Here is a 19,088-nt window from a genome sequence, read left to right as displayed (position 1 = left end):
GTCTACATACATATATGCCCTGTGTTACACAAAGCCTGGGAACAGATGTGGATACTATACTGCAGTATACTGCCAGTAGCTTTATTTGAAAGCATTACCTTGGAACAGGCATCTTTAGGTTAAGCTGGTTGTATTGGATGGTCCATTTGCCAGGCTGGAACTTCTCCAGAAAACGCTGTGCACTCTCCACTGTGCTCTGAAATGAGCATGAGAATCCATCACAGCAACCACCCACTGTATGAACCATGCTGGCTAACAAAGAGACCAGAAAGGTTTGCCCCTCCCATCTGTCTCACTTTGGGATTAAACTAAAGTACGTCCATTAAAGCATTTGTTAATTAACCCAAAATGAGATTTCGCTTGTAGTTTTCGTAAAAGGAACCCCGCACCACCACCATATTTAGATCTCTATTGATCTTCCAGTGTGCTGGATTTTTTAAGGTGCTCTGAGCAGGGTTTCTTAAGGAAAGCAGGAAAAAAGAGGGAGCTGGCTTGTAATGTAACTCTCCTTCTCTTTATCCAATCACTCTATGGAGAGTCTTAGAATTACAGCCAGAGCATTATATGACACAAGGCTTTCTCACTGTTTTGAGTGACCACACTCAAAAAAACTTAAAAAAAACCACCACCAAAAAAAACCAATACAAAAAACCCAACCAAAAATCTCTGTCCTAACATTTTCTTAAAGCCCATCTTCTCTCTCAGTTAACTGAATCCAAATAGTAAGTTGGAAATCCTAGATAGGTCTCTGTAAGAGCAAGAAGGAAGCAGTGGTTGCTTTGGTAGTGTGCTGGTGGGTCAGCAGCAACGTACCCCAAAGGCAAACACAGAGGAGATGACACAGACTCACAGTCTGCCCATGTACCTGCATTAACATGGCCACAGTCATGGGCCCCACGCCACCAGGAACTGGGGTGATGTAGGAAGCTTTTTCCTTTGCTGTATTGTACGCCACATCTCCCACAACTCTTTTTCCACTGGCCTTTGTGCTGTCTGGGGATTTAAAGAGAAAGCAAATTTACACATCACATTTCACCATAACAACAGAGGACACAGAGCACTGACTCAATTCAAGGTCTTTTCTTCTGCTGGAGTAAAGCCAGTAGAAGCTGAGTATGCAGGAAGCTGCAAAGAAAGATAAAAAAGCTAGAACATCATCACAAGATGAAGCTGTTATGACAGTTCACTCAGAGTAGGTCAACAGCTCATGTAACATATCCTCCCATTAAGCACCATTTACCCTTAGCCAGACAGATCTCCCTTTCCTGGGGGGATACAAGTCTTTTCTCAGTGGAGTGTGGTCCACAGGGCAATCTGAAGATGGCTCCAAAACAAACACATAGGGGTTAAAGCACAGACCAAGTTTTATATCTGTGCAATAATAAAATATAAATGGGGTGTACAAGAGAGATGACACCTGAACCATCCCCTTGCAGCTCCTGCTGTATTGTTCTGAAGGATTACAATGCTCTGATGCTTACAATGTGAAGAAGATAGAAGTCAATGGTCCGAAAAAGATGAGAGAAGAAATGCAGCTGCCTTGTTCCAAAATTCCAGGTTTACGTTTGGTCTGTTTCATTTTGGAGGACAGCTAGGCCTTAATACTGAATAAAACCACCTGCCTTTACAGAAACTGAAGACAGAAAGTGCTGAACTTTTCAATTAGCCATTGCTATTCTAACGATGGACCAGTAAATACAGCAGTTCACAGAGATTAGTCTTGTCAAAAACCTCACAGGTGGCTTAAAAGAGCTTCAACAGAATAATCTTCTTTCTCTCTGGCAAAAAACTTTGCTACCTCCTGCTCCACCACATGACCCAACAGTTCGGAAGCAGCCCTTTTTTTCCATTGGTGACCTTTAAGCCCATCCATAGAGAAAAAGATAAAATGTTTTAGTAAATTAGTACAGTCATCTAAGAAAACCACTGATTATGGCACATAAAACAAGAAAATATAAGTTTCTCCTGGAATGGCAGATCCTCGTTTCAAATAAAGGACTCTAGGGAACATCTAAGAAGTATGGAAAATCTGAAGGTAGATTTTAAAGTTGTTATATTGAAATATTATGTTGCATACAATACGTGTATGTTTGAACAGAACACATTCTATAACTTTACCATACATTTGGTGAGGGGGAGGAGTGGAGGAGAAACCAAACTCCTAAACAGCTGATTATGTTAAAACCAAAGAGAGAACAAAAGCAGCTCCTGCCAACTCTAATTTTTAGCTGCACTGTTACTGACAAGTAGCAGCTTGGATGTTTTGCTGTGTTTGTGTTTTTAAAAACATTTCTTCTCCCTAAAGCTCAAAGTCGGAACATCACAGTTGTTAACCAGTGTTTCTGCAGCCACTCTCAGCTTTGTTGCCTGGACTGCCGACCAGTCTGGCCTTCCAGCCTACAGACCAGTTTAATTAAGGCTGAAAAAGATAAATAATGCAATTTTATTTTCTTCCAAAGATGTCAAGTAGGCTTGCTGGCCACCCTGGCCAGGAAGACTTCAGGCTCAAAAATCAAGAAAACAAGCAGATACTCCAAACAAAAAGAGCCTCATCTGTTTCACAGAGACAGATGAGCACAAGCCAAACAACCCCTCAGTCCCTGCTTCTGCATCTGCAGCTCATGCCAAGCATTGCTGAGCACAACTTAGGAGCTATTCAATGACCTGCATTCTTTGAAGGATAGCTCATACATTTGCCATCTCTCTCTGTAATTCCACCTTTCACAATATTCATGATCTCACTTTTGAAAAAAACCAAACTAGTAACAGGGAGTTATAAGTGATGCTCTAACCATTCCCAGTGTCTGTCTTCCTTGGTCCAGCAGGTTCTCCAGCCAGCTGGACGACATGAGAGAGACATCCAAGGACTCTGAGATCAAAGAAGCGAAGGACACACATGGAATGAACAGGTATGATGATCTCCCAGGGTCAGATCCGTGAGACATAACCTGACTGCAGCTACTGGACTGGAACTAATTGACAGCTCTACTTTCCCCAGACAAGGGCTGGGAATATCTCCATGACTTCCAAGAAAACTTGTGCTAACATACATGCAACTCATACATTTCTGGTGGCTATGTGACTGCAAACTGACACCACCATACATGACCCTCATCTATAAAACACAAGGCCACTTTGCTTGAAATCTGCTTCTTTTTCTGGACATCACGGGGAAGGCTGTTTCATGAGGAATCCAACACAATCTGATCTCACATGCTGGTGATGCCAGCTTGATCCCAGTACAGGAAGGTACAAACAGAGAAGCAAGTCAAGGTTTTCTATATCTTTCTAGCTCCTCTGGTGTTTGAAGAGCATGGCACCGAGATCTACAGAGGCTGATTCTCCTTTGCTCCTCTCACATCTCACTGTTCAAGGCTCCCTGTTACCAAGGGCTGGAAAATCCCATACCAGAGGAGGAGACTTTGAACAGAGTTGCTTTTTCTATCAGGACTCAGAAATGGACACTCCAGAGGCACTGCCATCTCTGGGAATATCCTCTGCCTGCTCTCTTTCCCTTTCTGTAGCAGAGCAACTTCTATAGGCTTGGAATAAGGCATTTCGAGTATTTGCTGGACTAGCCCTCCAACTTCAGCAGTGGGGAGAGAAAGACAAATGCAATCCAATTTGGAAAGTAAGACACACTTGTCTGCTCTAATAGAGGTTTCAGGAGATCTTTCTTCCTCTTTGTCTGGAAACCTGGAAGAAATTCCGTTCAGCTGCAGTACACATGAACACAAACCAGATGTGCCTAATCTGCCCATGCCAGCTCCCAAACTGGCACCCTTGGGAGCATACAGGCCATCCTCTATTCAAAAGCACAAAAGCTGCTTTTGTATGGTGCTACCTGGCTATAATTTGTTTTAACTCCAACTTGGCAAGACTGTATGAAGGGAGTGTCCTGACATGTCATATCATTTGGGGTCTGCTTGTACAGAGTACCTGGACTAGCAAAGTAAAGGCATATCTAGATGCCACGTTCTCCAGCTGCAAATCCAGCAGCAATAGTCTATCTGTACAGTGACTGAGCTGGAGAAGCTGGCAAACTGGCTGATCTTTCCATAGTCATGCAATGCCAGCACTGATTTCCCAGAAGATGCATCTGAAAACTTTTTTGCAACCTATGAGAGGGGAAGAAAGAGGCAGGAAAACTCAGCAGCTTCAGAAAATCACAAGAAGGGGGCGGGGGGGGGGAAGTCTGTGGCATCCATCATTCTGCATTGTGACAATTTCCATGGTATCTACTAAGCCCTGATCCCTGAATCTCACGATGCCATTAAGTGTATTCCATGCAACACTGACTAGGCTGGGTGCACAAGAAGCTCAGATGTCACTGCACTGCCCAAGGCAGACTAATTGCAAAGGAACAGGGACGTGTCCTCAGAGATGCAGTTCACATCAAGCCTGAAAAAAAGATCATACCATCATATGTCAGAAACACAATGGCAGTTTGATTTGCAACATGTCAGTTGGGGAGACTCCAAGCCATTCTGCTTCATGCACACCATCAGCAGTGACCCTGTGCATTTTGGCAAAGGGCCTAAGTTTGGGTAGCTTGGAACAAATACATCAAGCAACAAACAGCAACAGCAGATGACTCTTTAATTTTAATTCGACAGAGGACTAATGTTTTTAAATGCAGCTCAATGTCACCTTTGAGGAACAAGACTGCTGAACAGAAATTTCTTTACATTCTGTTAAATAATGACAACAAAATGACTGATTAATTATGAAAACTACCTTTTAAAAGCCTTGTGGGTGTAGCACAGAGAGTGACTAATTTTCCATATCATTCAATATCTGTAATTTGGATTTAAAATGAGATGAAAACAGAAATTGCCAGACTGTCTGTACCTTCTCTATAAGGAAGGAGTAGCTAAATGAAACCCTACCCTAAAATCCATTATGTTAAAGCACTTTATTCTATGCCAGAGCCACTGTCACCAATACTCTTGCAGAATCTGCTTTGTTTCAAGATAACAGCCATTCAAGCCTAAGAAGTTAATGCTGTGATTCAACAAATCCGCAGCTACTTTAAGAGACTGCTTGTCATTTCTGTATTTCAAACAGAACAGCTTCATCAGATGTAACTGCAAAGTACTGACAGCAAAACATGTGCTCACAAGTGACAACACTGGCAAGACTTCACTATGTAGTTGGGACAAATTGAATGGATACTCTGTTATATTTCCTCGTTAATCATCAGCCTTGTTGAAGGCAGAATCAAAAGTGGCACTGATCTGCTTTAGGTGATACTTCAGACCAGCTATTTTTTACTCTGGCGCCTTCAGAGATTGCCATCATTACTTAAGACAGATTTAACATGATAAAGATGTCCACATGGACTAGAAACACCAAGGAAACAGTATTCATGAACTTACTTAGCAACTGCATTTATATACAAATAAACACATCCCCAGCCGTTATACATTACCCACGCACCTGGCACATGGTTAATTCCACAGTCTATTACAATTGCACCAGGCTTGATCCATTCACCTTTTACCATTTCAGCTTTACCAGCTGCAACCACCAGGATATCAGCTTTGCCAACCTATAAAAAACCCAACAAATACACAACTGTGTATTACACTGGCAGTGGAAAAACACAGAGCTCCTTCAGCAGTAACTTAGATCAGCTTCATCTGCAGTGAAACTGTGCTCACCCACCACCATCAGAGGGATGGAAGGGTATTGTCAGTGATTAAAAGGGAGCTGGCAGTTCCTTGGCAAGGACAAAATCCTGCAGCCAGAAATTATGGCCTATTTTCACACTCCTACCCTGAACTATTGCTAGTCAACACTTCAGAACCTCCTCTGAACTCCTCCATGATTCCCAAGTAGATCATACAGACTACATTTAGATAAAATTAAAGCCTTCTGCATATTCTTCTCTTCCTCCCTTGAAATATCCCTGCACATTCAGTGCTAGAAATACACCCAGCACTCATCAGACAACAGTCAGGAACAACCCCTGCATAGAACCGTTTGGCAGTTCGTTTCTGGCAGTGCTGTCTTGTGGTTTTCATGTCCAGGACTGCATAACACAAAACTCCAGGGGAAGCTGACTGCACTAATATGTGTTCAGGGAGTATTGAATTTGACAGATCTCCTCACAAAGCTGGTGTTAGAGACTGACTAAAGCTTCTTGTCAGTTCTTGCACTGCTTTATTCATGTTTGCTCAGGAAGCTGCTATCCCTTGGAATTATTTTCTTTTCATCTTCAAGGGAGATAAGCTATTTTTCAGATTTCACTAAGAATTAGCACTTCAATTTTAATCAGCCTAATGATGGTCTTATTGAACAGCAACTTAATGGCAAGAAGCATTGCAGTGTTTCTGATCTTTGTGAGTTATATTCAAATACACCTACTCTCTTTTCAGCTTTAATACTTGCCTACAGAGCCTGGCAGTGTTGATGGCTCTACAAAATCCAAGTAGGTGGCATCACAGCAACACACTATTTCTGTCGCTCTCACTGCTAAAGAGGAAAATGGTACCAACTCCCAGTCACAGAAAATAGACTGAAAAAAACAAACCAACTGAGAAATCATTTGGCCTAGCTTTTCTCAGCCATTAGAGCAAAAGATCACCTGGCCTTTATGGTGAAAAAACCTTAAAAAATCAAAAGCATATGTAGACTTGCCAGCCCCTACAAAGAGATTAGGAAAGGATAATTAAATTCTCGGCACTTGCACAAAGAAAACAAAAATAATAATTTTCTTGTTATAATGAAACCCCTCAAATTAAGAGCCAAAAATAATCAGGATGCTAGTCCAGCAGAAGTATTTAGACAATCAGATGAAAGATACCCCAGAACTAATGACTCAGAGTAGCAACACACTGAGTAACAATATGCAGCAAATAACTACAGCCTCAGGCATCCAGCCTGTCCTTACCTCCTCAGCCAGGGTGGAGGTCTTGGAGTGGCAAGTGGTGACTGTTGCATTATTCCAGAGCAGCAGGTCATGCATGGGAGCACCAACGATCTTACTGCGGCCAATCACTACGGCTCTTTTCCCTGTGACCTGGACACCTGCACCACACACAGTCAGCACAGAGTGAAAACAGGTCACTGTGCATCCCAGTACAAACTGACTCAAACTGCTCTAGAGTCCTTCAGTCAGTCTAAGTCTGGCCCTGGTACTTCAAAATGCTATTGTTCTTCTCTGTTGTGTGTGAGTTGGGAGGGAGGAAAGACTAAGCTGGTACTTTTACTACCTAAAATGAAATGTGGCATCTCGACAGAAGCTTCAGTGTGAAGCACAGCCTTGCAATGTGTGTAGTTTCTCTATTTATTGAAGATCACTGCTCTCATGAATAATGTATGGCAGCCTCCTTACCTGTCTGCCTGATAAGTTCCATGCATCCCTTTGGTGTACACGGAATAAAGCAGTCTCCAAGGTCCCCTCTTGACAGTTTCCCGGCATTTATGCTACTTAAGCTGCATTTTGAAAGAATAAAAGCCAAGTAAGATTCCCAGGCCCGTGATCACCATTCAAAAGGAAGAAAAGCAAAAAAGGGTTTTTTTCTGGAGTAGCTGTCATGCTCTCTAGGAGTCGAGTCAGCTCACCCATCCACGTCCTTCTCAGGTGCAACAGCATTGGTTATTTTTTCCGTGTTGATGGGTTTGTCAGAGTCGAGCGGCAGCTGCACTATAAAGCCATGAACAGCTGGGTCTGCATTCAAAGAGGCAATGCACTTGAGCACCTACAGAAAGAAAAGACCAAAAAGCCTAATGGCTGATAAACTGAAGTATGACTGATGTAAAGGAAAAAACATCATCCTATCTGGATTAAAAGATACACACTTTATGTTTAGTTCTTCCACCCAACAGTAACTGTCTGCCTGATAAGTTTCATGCATCCCTTTGGCATACACAGAATAAAGCAGATTTTTTATTTAAAAAAATAGTTGTTGAAGTATCTAAATTTTACATTGTGGTGTTTTAGTTTTCTTTAAAAAAGAAAACCAAACACCTCAGCAGGTTCCAGCTCTTTTTTTTGTAAGTTAATAACTATGGGCAAGTAGGTTTTTTTATCCAATGACAGGGCAAATATAAGTTCCTATCTTGAGCTCAACACCAAAGTTATATTTTTCATCACTGGTTATATTACTTACATCAGCTTCTGTTGCTGTGTTTGGCAGTTTGATGTGGTTGGCACTGATCCCAATCTGCAAATGAGAATAACAACAAATTATGTGATTTCTGAATTGACATTTGATTGATCTGACTAATCTTTCTATGCAGCTCAATCACAGCTGCATTCTGTCACATTTCCCAGGTCTGCTCCTGTGGCTACAATCCTATTGTTTAGAAACACCATAAAAAATAAAAGATTAGTGCTTTGTCTACTTAGATTGGTCCATCCTTTAACAGTCCCATTCACCTTTTGACATGAACAACACCATCTCTGCTGGACAGCACCTTGCCTTGAAGTGCCAGCAGAGATGTCAGGCACCACCAAGGGAAACGGGGACTCATCCATGTTCCTGCCCTGCTGTAGCATGTCAGGTACCACTCAGTGACAGACACAAGGCAACTGCAGGTACAAGACACTCAGAGAACACAAGCACAAGGCCACAGGTCAGGAAAGACAGTATCAGCATTTCAGACACATGTAATCTGTGATGATCACAGAAAAAGTAGCACCAACCCACACTGCTGTGACCAGTGTATCCCACCTGGCTCTCAAGATTACACAAATACACTATGTCCTTGTAACAAAGACTTCAGGCCAACACTGGTTGCTCCAATACGGGCAAAGTTCAGACAATGCTATTTGATTTGCACCTGGTTTTTCATATTCAGATTTGACTGACTCTAGGAGGGTAAAAGGTAGTACCAAAAGTCTTGGCATTACCTCAGCAGCAGCCTTCAGCTTCATATTGATGTAGAGGTTCGAATCATCCCGATTTCCAACCTAAGGATGAAAAGACAATTGAATCACAGCACAGAACAGAGATCCAGACACAGGTTGAGATTGCTTAACCCTCTGCTTCCTTGGAGCCACATCAAGGAGAAGGAGGTATTCTTGAATAACTGTAGGACACACTGATGGAGGCTGTATCTGGAGTTAACAGGGAAGTGTGCTTTCAAGTAAGAAGAAGATAGACAAGTTGTCTGATCTCCTGCATGAACATTTGCACCTGTTGAAAAATCTTAGAAACACAGTGGTCTCCAAAGCAGAAAATACTCCCTGCCAGCTGATCTAAGAAAGTTAAATCCTCAGCTAATTAACATGATCAGCAGGTGCTGATAGCACTCAATTATCTGATGAAGGCTTTCAGAAAAGTTGGCCCTCTTTGATACCCAGGAATCTTAATTTTATGCACATATGTGTGCTTTGATGGAGACATTTCTTCCACTACTGTTTCCAACCTTGAGAATTTTCCTGCCAAAAAAACCAAAACAAAACCAAAGTGATGCACAAAGAGAAAGCAGCAAGTGGAACAAATGCTTGTAGTTTCTTGCAGCACTGGGTGCTTCCAGTACAACAGCATTTCAGGAGACAGCTTGCATTGTCCAGTATGTTTTGTTAAAGGTTAACACTCCTGACCTTAAGAAAATGAGGGGCAAATAAGGAAAAGCTGATAAGCAAACTCTTGACACCCTTGTACTTGGGAGACATCCCTGGTTCTCACACAGGCTACAATGTGCAGGGCTGAGTGTATTCCCTGATCACCCAGCACATGCTGGTTTTTCCTCCCTAGGTACAGACAAAAGGGCTGTCTCCTCTGTGAAGTCTGCTGGGTTTAGGAAAGGTATGCCTCACACAGGGCAGGAAAGAAGGAAGACTGTGAGCATCAGTAGGTGCTGACAAACAGAACATACATATTGTGCTCAGAGGACACCAGATGCCTCTCAGGAAAAGAGCACATATTGTGTGGGGTGCTACATATCAAAACCAGCTCATTGGTCCTGACTTCAATGGAAGACAGACAGCAGTGAATATCAGTATTAGGAGATGAACTCCAAGACCAGACTATTTGTCAGCTTACAAGTGTCAGACAGCTAAAGAGTACACAGGTTGTAAAGGGCTCTGAGACAATTCAGGATTGAAGAGAACACAGGCCTACCATGAAAACAATCCAATAACGTTACAAGACAACAATATTTGAAGATAGTTTATGAGATCAACAGTTCAGCAACTTTCACCAAAGCATCCCTTACTAAATTTTATTGAAAAGACTTTCCTCCTTCCTCCTAAGCACCTGAAGGCAAATCTTCTGTAGAGATGATATTCTTAAAGCTAGTGGAAAACAAAACCAGAAAAAAATTCAAAACACAAACACAGATTTGTTTATGGCATTGAAGAAGAGCGTGGCCTTTGTGTGCTATTCAAAGACAGACACCAAAAGCTCTGCAGGAGCCCAAAACACTGAATAAGGACAAAAGTCACTTCTCTGAGCAGCCACTTACATTCCATCAATCCTTTGTAGGCACACAGTTCCTTCCTGTTACATGACACTTGCTACTGCTAGTCACCCTCCAAGCACAGTTTCCATTTTTCATAACTGCAAGGGTAAAAAAATTCTCCCAAACACAGGCCAACCCCTGTACTGATGAGTGCTTTTTATCTCTGCAAGCATTTCTGTGTAGACTCTAACACTTAGAATTTTGACAGAAATCCAGTTCAGAAAAGGGATTTTGTTCCAACTCCTGCACTCAAAGTTGTCTCAGCTAAAGGTAATTTGGTTCAGTTCCTTCCTCTGCCACTCTTATCTCTCCATGTTCCAACATAACAGCAGACCAAATCCCTTAATAAACACCCCATTTGGAAGATTTCTGGTACAAACACATCTCTGAAATCTGACCAACTTTGGGACTCACTCAAGTGCAGAGACTTGAAACAGAGTCTACAAGCACTGCTTCCTCAATAGGCAAGCAGCTTCATGTCACCATTTCACACACACAACACTCAAACAGAGTCTGATGAAAGTAAAAAAAACAACTGAAAAATCCAAAAATGTTTTTGGGCCCCAGTACTTGCAGAAAAGACATCACAGAACAGCGCTGCCATCCCACAGACAACTCTGGTCTTCTGTTCCTTATAAAATACCACTGCAGGTCAGCTTTGACAAAGCTCATTAGCTGTGCACTTACCATTGCAAAGCAATTCAGATTTTCTGTAGTGCTCATTAAAGAAAACAATACCTGCAAAATTGCGAGTCCTGGTCTGAAGCCTGGAAACTTTTCTTTCATCTCAACAACTTGCTGCTTTAGTCTGTCTCTCACTTGCCTGAAGAGGGGGAAAGGAACAAAAACAAGGTAGAAGTTAATCAAGGATCTGACTTCTGATACAGTGATAATTCAGGAATTTAAACGGTGACAGATGGGTTGAGTAGCAAACACATAGTTATGTCTTGAGTACAGAAGTCCTGGCAATCTCCAAATAAAATTGATGTCCATAAATCACTAAGAAACTTTGGAACCAGGTTTATTCAAACAATTTTTTTAAGTCCACGCTGTACTTCTTCACCCTCCTCTTCATGATCACGTAGGATACAAAGGTCAAAAAATTTTCAAAAATTGGCATGGAAACCCCTGGGATTTCAAACTCCCTTCTCAGAAAGAAATCCTCTTTCCACATATGCTGCACTAAAATTACCTGTCTTCCACAGGCACCATTTAACACTATCAAATATGCTGTACTGGTAAGGGATGATGAATCTGCAATGGTAAAAATATGTAAAATAACTAAACGAGCACAAGGTACCCAAAGAAACCCCTCTTCTGCAGCTTGTCAATACTGTGTATTTCTATTTCCTGCCTGCCTGGCCTGACCCAGGCTGGACTGGCTGCAGTGCTACACCCACCTTCCTGCCCCTCACGTGCTTCTGAGCTTGCCAACACGTGTGAGACAATGCCCTCAGCAAAAGGGCTTTCAAACAAGACCAAGATTTTGCCATGGGAGCACGAAGGAGAATGGGAGGAGGACAGAAGTGAGGAAAAGTAGCTGAACTCTGGTACACAGCCCAGGTCAACTCTTCAGCAAAGACAAGTTTAAGGATACAATTGTTAAAACACAACTTTGAAACAGAACATGAGAGGATTTATTGATTAATTAATCAAGCTCAGATGTGAACTCATACCCAGTTTACTAGGGAATGTTTTAGAAATAATGAGTACCTATCACTGATAAATTAGCCATGGACAGCTCAAAAGCCACTGTCACCACCTCCCCCCATCCTTGCACTGATCTCTAATTTACCGCTCCCTGGCCCCACATGCGTGATCCTTCACCAGTGAATGTGCAAGGAAAGAGGTCCTGGTGCCAGGCCCAATGTGCTCTTTTGAACCTGAAATTCTGCCAAAAGCCCAGGTGCAGACCCAGTGCCACTGCTCTGTGTGCTCACCAGAGGCTGCTGGGATTCAGAGAGAACTGACCAGTCATGCCAATCTCATGGGCTCATGGCACTGAATTGCACATGTAAGAGATACTCACTCAGAAGCAAAAGCCAGGTAAGCAAAACTTCACAGAGCACCAGAGGCTTGACAAGTCTTTCCCCCACATGATCTCCAGCCCATATCCCACCCACTATTCTCAGAGATAAGAAGGTGCTACCATCACAATTAACAAACCCATCCTGCGACAAACATGCTTCCATTTAAAACACAGGTGGTCTCCTTGTGTTCATCTACCCTCAAATCAGTATCACCAGGTCTGCTACTTCCTAAGTGGAACCAGAGTCCTCAGATTGGAGGAGGTGCTCTTGGTATCAGTTCATTAAAATGTGAACAAAGGTACAGGGACAAAGTAGCTGACACCAGCTGGGAGGCTGCAATTCCTGCCACATGGGGAAATTCCAGAATGACAAAAAGCCAACTCTACCTTGCAACTGTAAGCTCCAAATCAGAAATGCCAGAGGCAGCAGAAGAGGGAAATGGGAGCAGTACACACTCTGCTGCAACCCAGCAGCACTGATCCTAGGGGACAGCTGCAGCTGGGCCAGCCTGAAGCAGCCCTAAGGCTGTTCCAAGTCACCTCTCAGGGGGAATCACAGCCTCCAGCTACATCCCAAATCATGCATCTCTCCTGCTGCATCCCAAATCACATGGTCAGAGCTCTGCCACACCTGAGGAGCAGCTTCAAAGTATTTACAGGTATCTGGCCAAGGGGTTCAAAGTTTCTTAACAAGCTTCAGCAGAAGAGGCTGTTTACAGCCTTAGTTAAGAAACAGTAGTTCTGAGGCTTCCTTTGGCTGTTGCCTCAAGAAGGCTTGGCACCAGGAGTGGCTGATGAACTCAGATGACAGTGTCATAGCAAGCCTTGTCCTGGCAATTCTTTGTGCTTAAGTGACAAAAGTTCATCTGCCGGGGCAAAATCACCAACTGCCTCTCCTTCCAGTCCAGCTACAAGCCCTTAGGGAAGGCACCCGAGTTGGCTCATGATCAGCCTGCAACAACACAACAGTCTCAAGGAGCATCAGAAACCCACTACACGTGGCCTGGGAGCAGGGGCTGTGGGCTTTAAGGGACCTGTTTCTGAGAACAGTCTCTGGTGTTCCAGTAAGGAAAGGGCAGCACTGGTTTGTGGCTGGCAAACAAAAAGAAATGCAAAGAAATATGAAATGTATTGTGATTCATGATGCAGTAAAGCCCTTGTAAGGGACAGCCAACTGGAAAAGTTCCCAGGTATTACTTTTACTCCTGTCTTCTCAGTTGAAGAGAAATGAGCCCACCCAATTTCCCCTGGCCTCTGCAAAGCAGGGCTTTGGTGTGCTTTTACCCCCAGCAGTCATGACTATTCACTGCTGTCATTTTCTCTAATTAGGCATTAGCTCACTTCCCCTACAGCTACAGAAGAAAGGTAACACAAACACAGGGAAGTGGTGCTGTCAGTGCTGATTTGCTTTAGGAGCCTTGAATCAAGAAATCACTTGTTAGACAGCCACCTAGTGTTGGGCACCACTGTCCTACAACGACCACAAAAGCCACAGGGCCAAAGGTTTGTGAGAGAATTCAGGAAAAAAGAAGAAATCCTTGTTTTAACTCCACAGACTTACAAAAGCCTTACAAAACAATCTTTGCAAGCCAGCAGCTATTTAGTGATACAGTCCACAGAATTCTATTGTGGACCTCAGGTCTTCCCAAAGATAAAAGTTCATATTGATAAACCAACACTGCTTTTTTACAAGCTGTATGAAAATTCTTTCAAATCTTCAAACAAAAAATTTGCAATTCTGTGCGGCTGTTTCTCCAAAAGCCTTCCCTCTAAGACCCCTTCTGTGCTCACATGCCCTTCCACAAACAAGCTCACACAGCAAACAAGAGTCCAGGGTCCACACAGGTCAAGGACAGCACATGGATCTAAGCATACAATGCAACAGCCAGCTCCAGAGATTAAAGAACTTGATAGTCTGCCTTTCTCTAGGCTGCAACAGTGACTTGAATTTAAATTCTTTGAATGAATTTCCCAGAATGGCAAAGGACAAACCACACTCCTCCAGCTCTGCTGTAAGTGGAGGGAGAAGCACAGATTCCACACCAGGCAGAACCCCCCACATACCTGTGGGATTATGTACACACACTGCTGAGCTGGTGAGCACACACAACACTGTACTGAAGGGGACACCAGGCTGTGTTTCTGTCCCTTCTGTGAGTAATGGGGTTCAGGGTCTATGTGAATACAGCCAGATGACCTGGCAAATACCTCCTCAGAGACAGTGATGCTCTGGAAGAGCATTTTGCCTGCCCCCAGAGAGGAGGGTTTGACCTTACTGCCTGGATCACAGATTCCCCAAGGGCTGCAGAAACATGCAGCAGAAATGCTCTTGCTGCAGCCCTGCAGAAAAGGCTGCATGAGGCTGATGGTCCTCCCCAGGTTCTGCACCATCCTGGTCACAGGTGGTGTGCCTCAGCCATTCCAGCTTTCAGCACTGCCACTGCTCACTTTCTGTTGCTCCCATGGCAAACCGACAGTTGTGTGGAGAAACAAGCTTTTCCTTCTCCAAGGCATCATAGCACTGTGTCCTAGCACAGGTCAGCTGCATTATCTTCAAATGCTGTGAAGAGGCTCCAAGCAAGCACACCACAAAACATCCCACTGGTACCCTAATGAGACACAGAGGAGTCTCTCCTAGCAGGAGTCACAGGTTGGCTGTCTCAGTGAAGTGACATTGGAATGGGAAATGCCTTGGGAAAGTCCATCTAAACACAACTGGCAATTCAACAGATGTCTCCAGTTGAGGGAAGAACCATTTAGACAACAAGTCTGGAACCAGTTCACAAATCTCCCATCCTTTTGTCTCATGCTCCACCTCTGCATGATCCTGGCACACTGTCATTATCTCCCAGGAGAACTTCCTGCTACTTTCTACCACTCCCAAGACTTTTAACCACCTTTTTGGTTGTGTCAGCTCAAATATTTTCATGAGCCTTCTTCAGGCCAGATAAATATATGAAGACGTTTTTGCTTTCTTACATGTTTTTCCACCATGTTCAAAACTTTAATCCAAGGTGGGCTACAAACAAATCCAACAAGGGTCTGAGTTGCAAAAGCAATCATCTGTAGGGGATGGGACAGGCAGCAATGGAGGCACTTCTCAAATGTGGCTGGCTGCCAACAGAACAGCAGAGTTTAACATACAGGTGAGTCTTTAAAACTTGGAAGAGTTTGCCCCAAACATGAGTTACAATACTGAGAACTGTCACAACCAGCTTTCTATTCTGCAGCATTAATGACTCTAATCAGGTCTGCTTCCCAAAATAGATACTTCCTACAACCCAACTATCAGCTGATTTAATTAGAGGAAAACACATGAGAAATAGATGAAAGACTCAATCCACCTTTATGGGGCTGCAGGCATTCCAGACAGTACTCTAGGCCTTTCTACAATGCTTTGTCTTCACAAGGAGTGATACTGAGATTTTATTTGTTCCACAAAGGATAATCTTCCCCTTCCATGTAACCCGGTGCTGATGTGCACAGATCACAGCATTGTGGCCCTGTTGTCCACTGTTTTCTCCTAACTTGTCACCTCTTTGGAGCAGCATCCCACTTTTTAAAATCCTGTGTCTGAACAGCACCGAACACAAGGGGGTCTTGCTCATATTTGGCACTGTGTCCACTTCAATTTAGCACATCCACAGTGTGGTATCCTTCAGTGCAGGTCTGCAACACTCTGGGTGGGATCTGGTAAATGTAATTGCACAGATAGGGGCATTTTTCAGTTCAGACTAGATTTACCTGGAGTGTCAATAGGAACTCCAAACAACTTGAGTCCCAGTCTGAAAATGCTGAGGAGTAGTTACTGCACTGTTACCTACAGTTATAAGCTGCGCCTGATCATTGCCATATCCTTTGAACTCAAAGCACTACTTGCCCCATCCCCAGTGGCTGTGAGGGATGTTAAGTCTTCCCTGCCATCACAACTCATTAGCTGCTCTTCCAGACCAGGACTATTGGTCCATTTTTGGTGCTATCAACCATCCAGACCAAGCCAGAGGTTTCGAAACCTGGGCTCCTTCAGAGGGTAAATATTGAACACACAGCTCACTGCAGTGAACCTAAGCTGGTAAAGAAGAGCCACTGCAATGTTTTGCTTGGAGTACCTATTTCAGACACAGGGAATACCAGCAATAAAAGGTGTATAATACTGCATTATTATTACCTTGAACCAATCGTACTCTGCATACCTAAAGCACTGCTTCTCTTCCTTTTACTGTTACACAATAACTTGTCTTTTGCAACTCATTTGCCAATGAGGCAAATTTAACTTGGAGCAAATCTAAGGCTGAATTACTGAACAGCCACTCAGAGAAGTAGAGGAAAGCCACCCTGAGGTAACCACCCAGCTCAGACTGATGCATAACCCTTCCAACATTTAATGTGTTTTACAGAGTGTTCAGGCACAAGAGTTTGTACTGACAGAAGCAGCCTTAGAAAGATGTATTAACATCAACACTAAAATTCTATACAAAAAACAATGTCTGCTGTGTTGTCCTTCCCATGCACAACCTCACCACTTCACCCTCCTCACAGGTAATACTGAAAACATCAATTTTCCTTTCTACTTTTTTTGAGCCTTCCCAGACTTTCTAGGGTGTGAACCAGTTTTATAAAATTTTCCTTATAGAGGCAAGGAAATTTTCTCAATTCTTTTACATGAATGAGAATGTCACTGTCTACCTGATTTTTGTTTAAATATCTGGCATGACTGTGAATTAGGTATTTGTCCACCTTGGAAAAGGGGTGCTTGGTGGCTGAAGAAAGTGCACAACACCTATGAGTTTGGATTTAAGACAAATACAAAAACACAGAACTATGTAGCTGGAACATTGCTTGTTTGATTCACCTCATTTGTCAATATTTGACAGACTTACAAACAAACATTTTTCTCGATTAAAGGGTAAAGTAACAAAACCCACCCCCTACTAGATAGTAACTGAAAAGGTTTTCCAGTTGATGTAAAGTTGGGGATATTCCCTTTCTACAACAGGCAATTCAGTTGAAAGTACTTAGAAAAACCACATGTCTGATGCTTGTGCTGCTGCTGCCAGACTCCTGGCCTGGAGGTGAATTCTGGATAATGAGAATTCTCTGGACCAGCACTTCTCTAGAGGGTCTGAAAGAAAAGTACAGCTATCTGCAGGGCAGCCTAGTTCCTCCTATCTCCTTCAAATACTTCACTAGGAAAAGGCAGAACTACACAAGGCCCATTCCCGCAGAGCAAAAGACACTTTTGCTATATTGGACATAAATACAGCAGAAATAAAGGAACTGAAGGACAGCTGCAATTTTTTTTTCCATTTTGTGGTGCCTTCAGGTCAAGATTTGCTGACTCTGGAAGACAGACTTCAGCCAAACACCTTAGGGATGTGCTGGAAGCCAAGCAAACCTTTCTCCTGTACGAGCCTATTAGAAGTTCATGCCTCTTCCCAGGTATTTGCACATCATGAATGTCCTCATCTCTGAAAACTGATTGCTTATAGCTGCTAATACAGAAAACAAACAGATATGAAAAAAATTTACGACTGTATCTATAAATTTAAATAAAGTAAGTAATGCAACGTAAACGGCCAAGGAAGCTAAAAGTTTTAACCTGAATGCTCAAAACACATTAATTGTACCCAAACTAGCATCTTTCCAGTTTCTAATCACTTTTAAATAGCCATAACCTGTTGCTTGAAAGGACCTATTGCTCTTCAGCTGCACCTCCTAAGCCAGAAAAGAACCCTAAAACAGGCAAATAATCATTAAGTCCCACCAAGTAGCATGCACAGGCACTGCAGTGTGCTGCCTTCAACACTGCCAAAAGGACCAGGTGGAATGAAGCATGTAAGACTGAGAGGCTGAAATACACAAGTGGCACCGATACAAAAATTACCAGGTAAAAAATATGCAAGCAGCCTTTAATCATGGATATTCAGATTCAAGGCACATTAGGCTTACTTTTCAGCACTGCTCCACTGTCAGCTCGATGCAGCTGTGTCATACACAGCAAGGACTAACAGCTTTTCTGAGATTACTTCATACCATTTCAAACTTACCCTTTCTGTCTGAATTCCCTGATTACAAACTGCCTACCTAACCCTGTTATACACTGGAATACATTAAGAACATAATGGAAACATTGCACTGCATTTTACTAGGCTTAGGGAAATTTATTTGGCTTTTTTAGCAGATATGTATGTAGACTGGCAGCAGGGAAAACAAGCAAACTAAAAGACACGCCACAGGCACACCTTACTAGCAAAGCAAATGCTGAAAAGCACAAGAAAGCTTTTCCCTTTAAGCTCTCCCAAATATTTCAAATAGCTTTGGCAGGGCACTGGTGAACATTCAGCTTTGTGTTATCCAATACATGGACAACTTATTCTGATTTAAAGAGGAAAGATCAATGCCTGTACGGTATGAACACAGAGACCATCCCTAAGGCACATGTTTCCAAACTCCTGTTGGTACAGCATCCCACCAGCACTGCTTGCACACACGGAAGCTGTAGGTCAGCTGGCAGCCTCACAGCTGCCTGGGCATTCATCTCATGTCATTACATCTCACCTAATCTCCTCTCAGCTCAGGGATGCTGAGCGCTCCCCACCTGCCCCATGGGGCTGCTGCTGCCACAGAGGCCCAGCACGCTGCC

General features: G+C 43.1%; 1 protein-coding gene across 1 annotated transcript in view; it reads right to left on the bottom strand.

Moving 5' to 3' along the window:
- Positions 1 to 19,088, bottom strand: part of MTHFD1 (methylenetetrahydrofolate dehydrogenase, cyclohydrolase and formyltetrahydrofolate synthetase 1) — a 42,033-nt gene that overhangs the window by 22,512 nt on the left and 433 nt on the right. The window contains exons 2-10 of the mRNA XM_071557349.1: positions 11,155 to 11,239; positions 8,861 to 8,920; positions 8,118 to 8,171; positions 7,570 to 7,706; positions 7,340 to 7,440; positions 6,896 to 7,032; positions 5,440 to 5,551; positions 866 to 993; positions 99 to 196 (exon numbers count right to left, since the gene is read on the bottom strand). Coding sequence (XP_071413450.1) covers positions 99 to 196; positions 866 to 993; positions 5,440 to 5,551; positions 6,896 to 7,032; positions 7,340 to 7,440; positions 7,570 to 7,706; positions 8,118 to 8,171; positions 8,861 to 8,920; positions 11,155 to 11,239 — 912 coding nt within the window. The remainder of the gene's footprint in view (positions 1 to 98; positions 197 to 865; positions 994 to 5,439; positions 5,552 to 6,895; positions 7,033 to 7,339; positions 7,441 to 7,569; positions 7,707 to 8,117; positions 8,172 to 8,860; positions 8,921 to 11,154; positions 11,240 to 19,088) is intronic.

The sequence above is a fragment of the Pithys albifrons genome, chromosome 6, assembly GCF_047495875.1.
Source record: "Pithys albifrons albifrons isolate INPA30051 chromosome 6, PitAlb_v1, whole genome shotgun sequence".
In the NCBI taxonomy this organism is placed as follows: domain Eukaryota; kingdom Metazoa; phylum Chordata; class Aves; order Passeriformes; family Thamnophilidae; genus Pithys; species Pithys albifrons.
The sequence above is the reverse complement of the archived record's forward strand: the minus strand, read 5'-3'. Positions and strand labels throughout refer to the sequence as shown.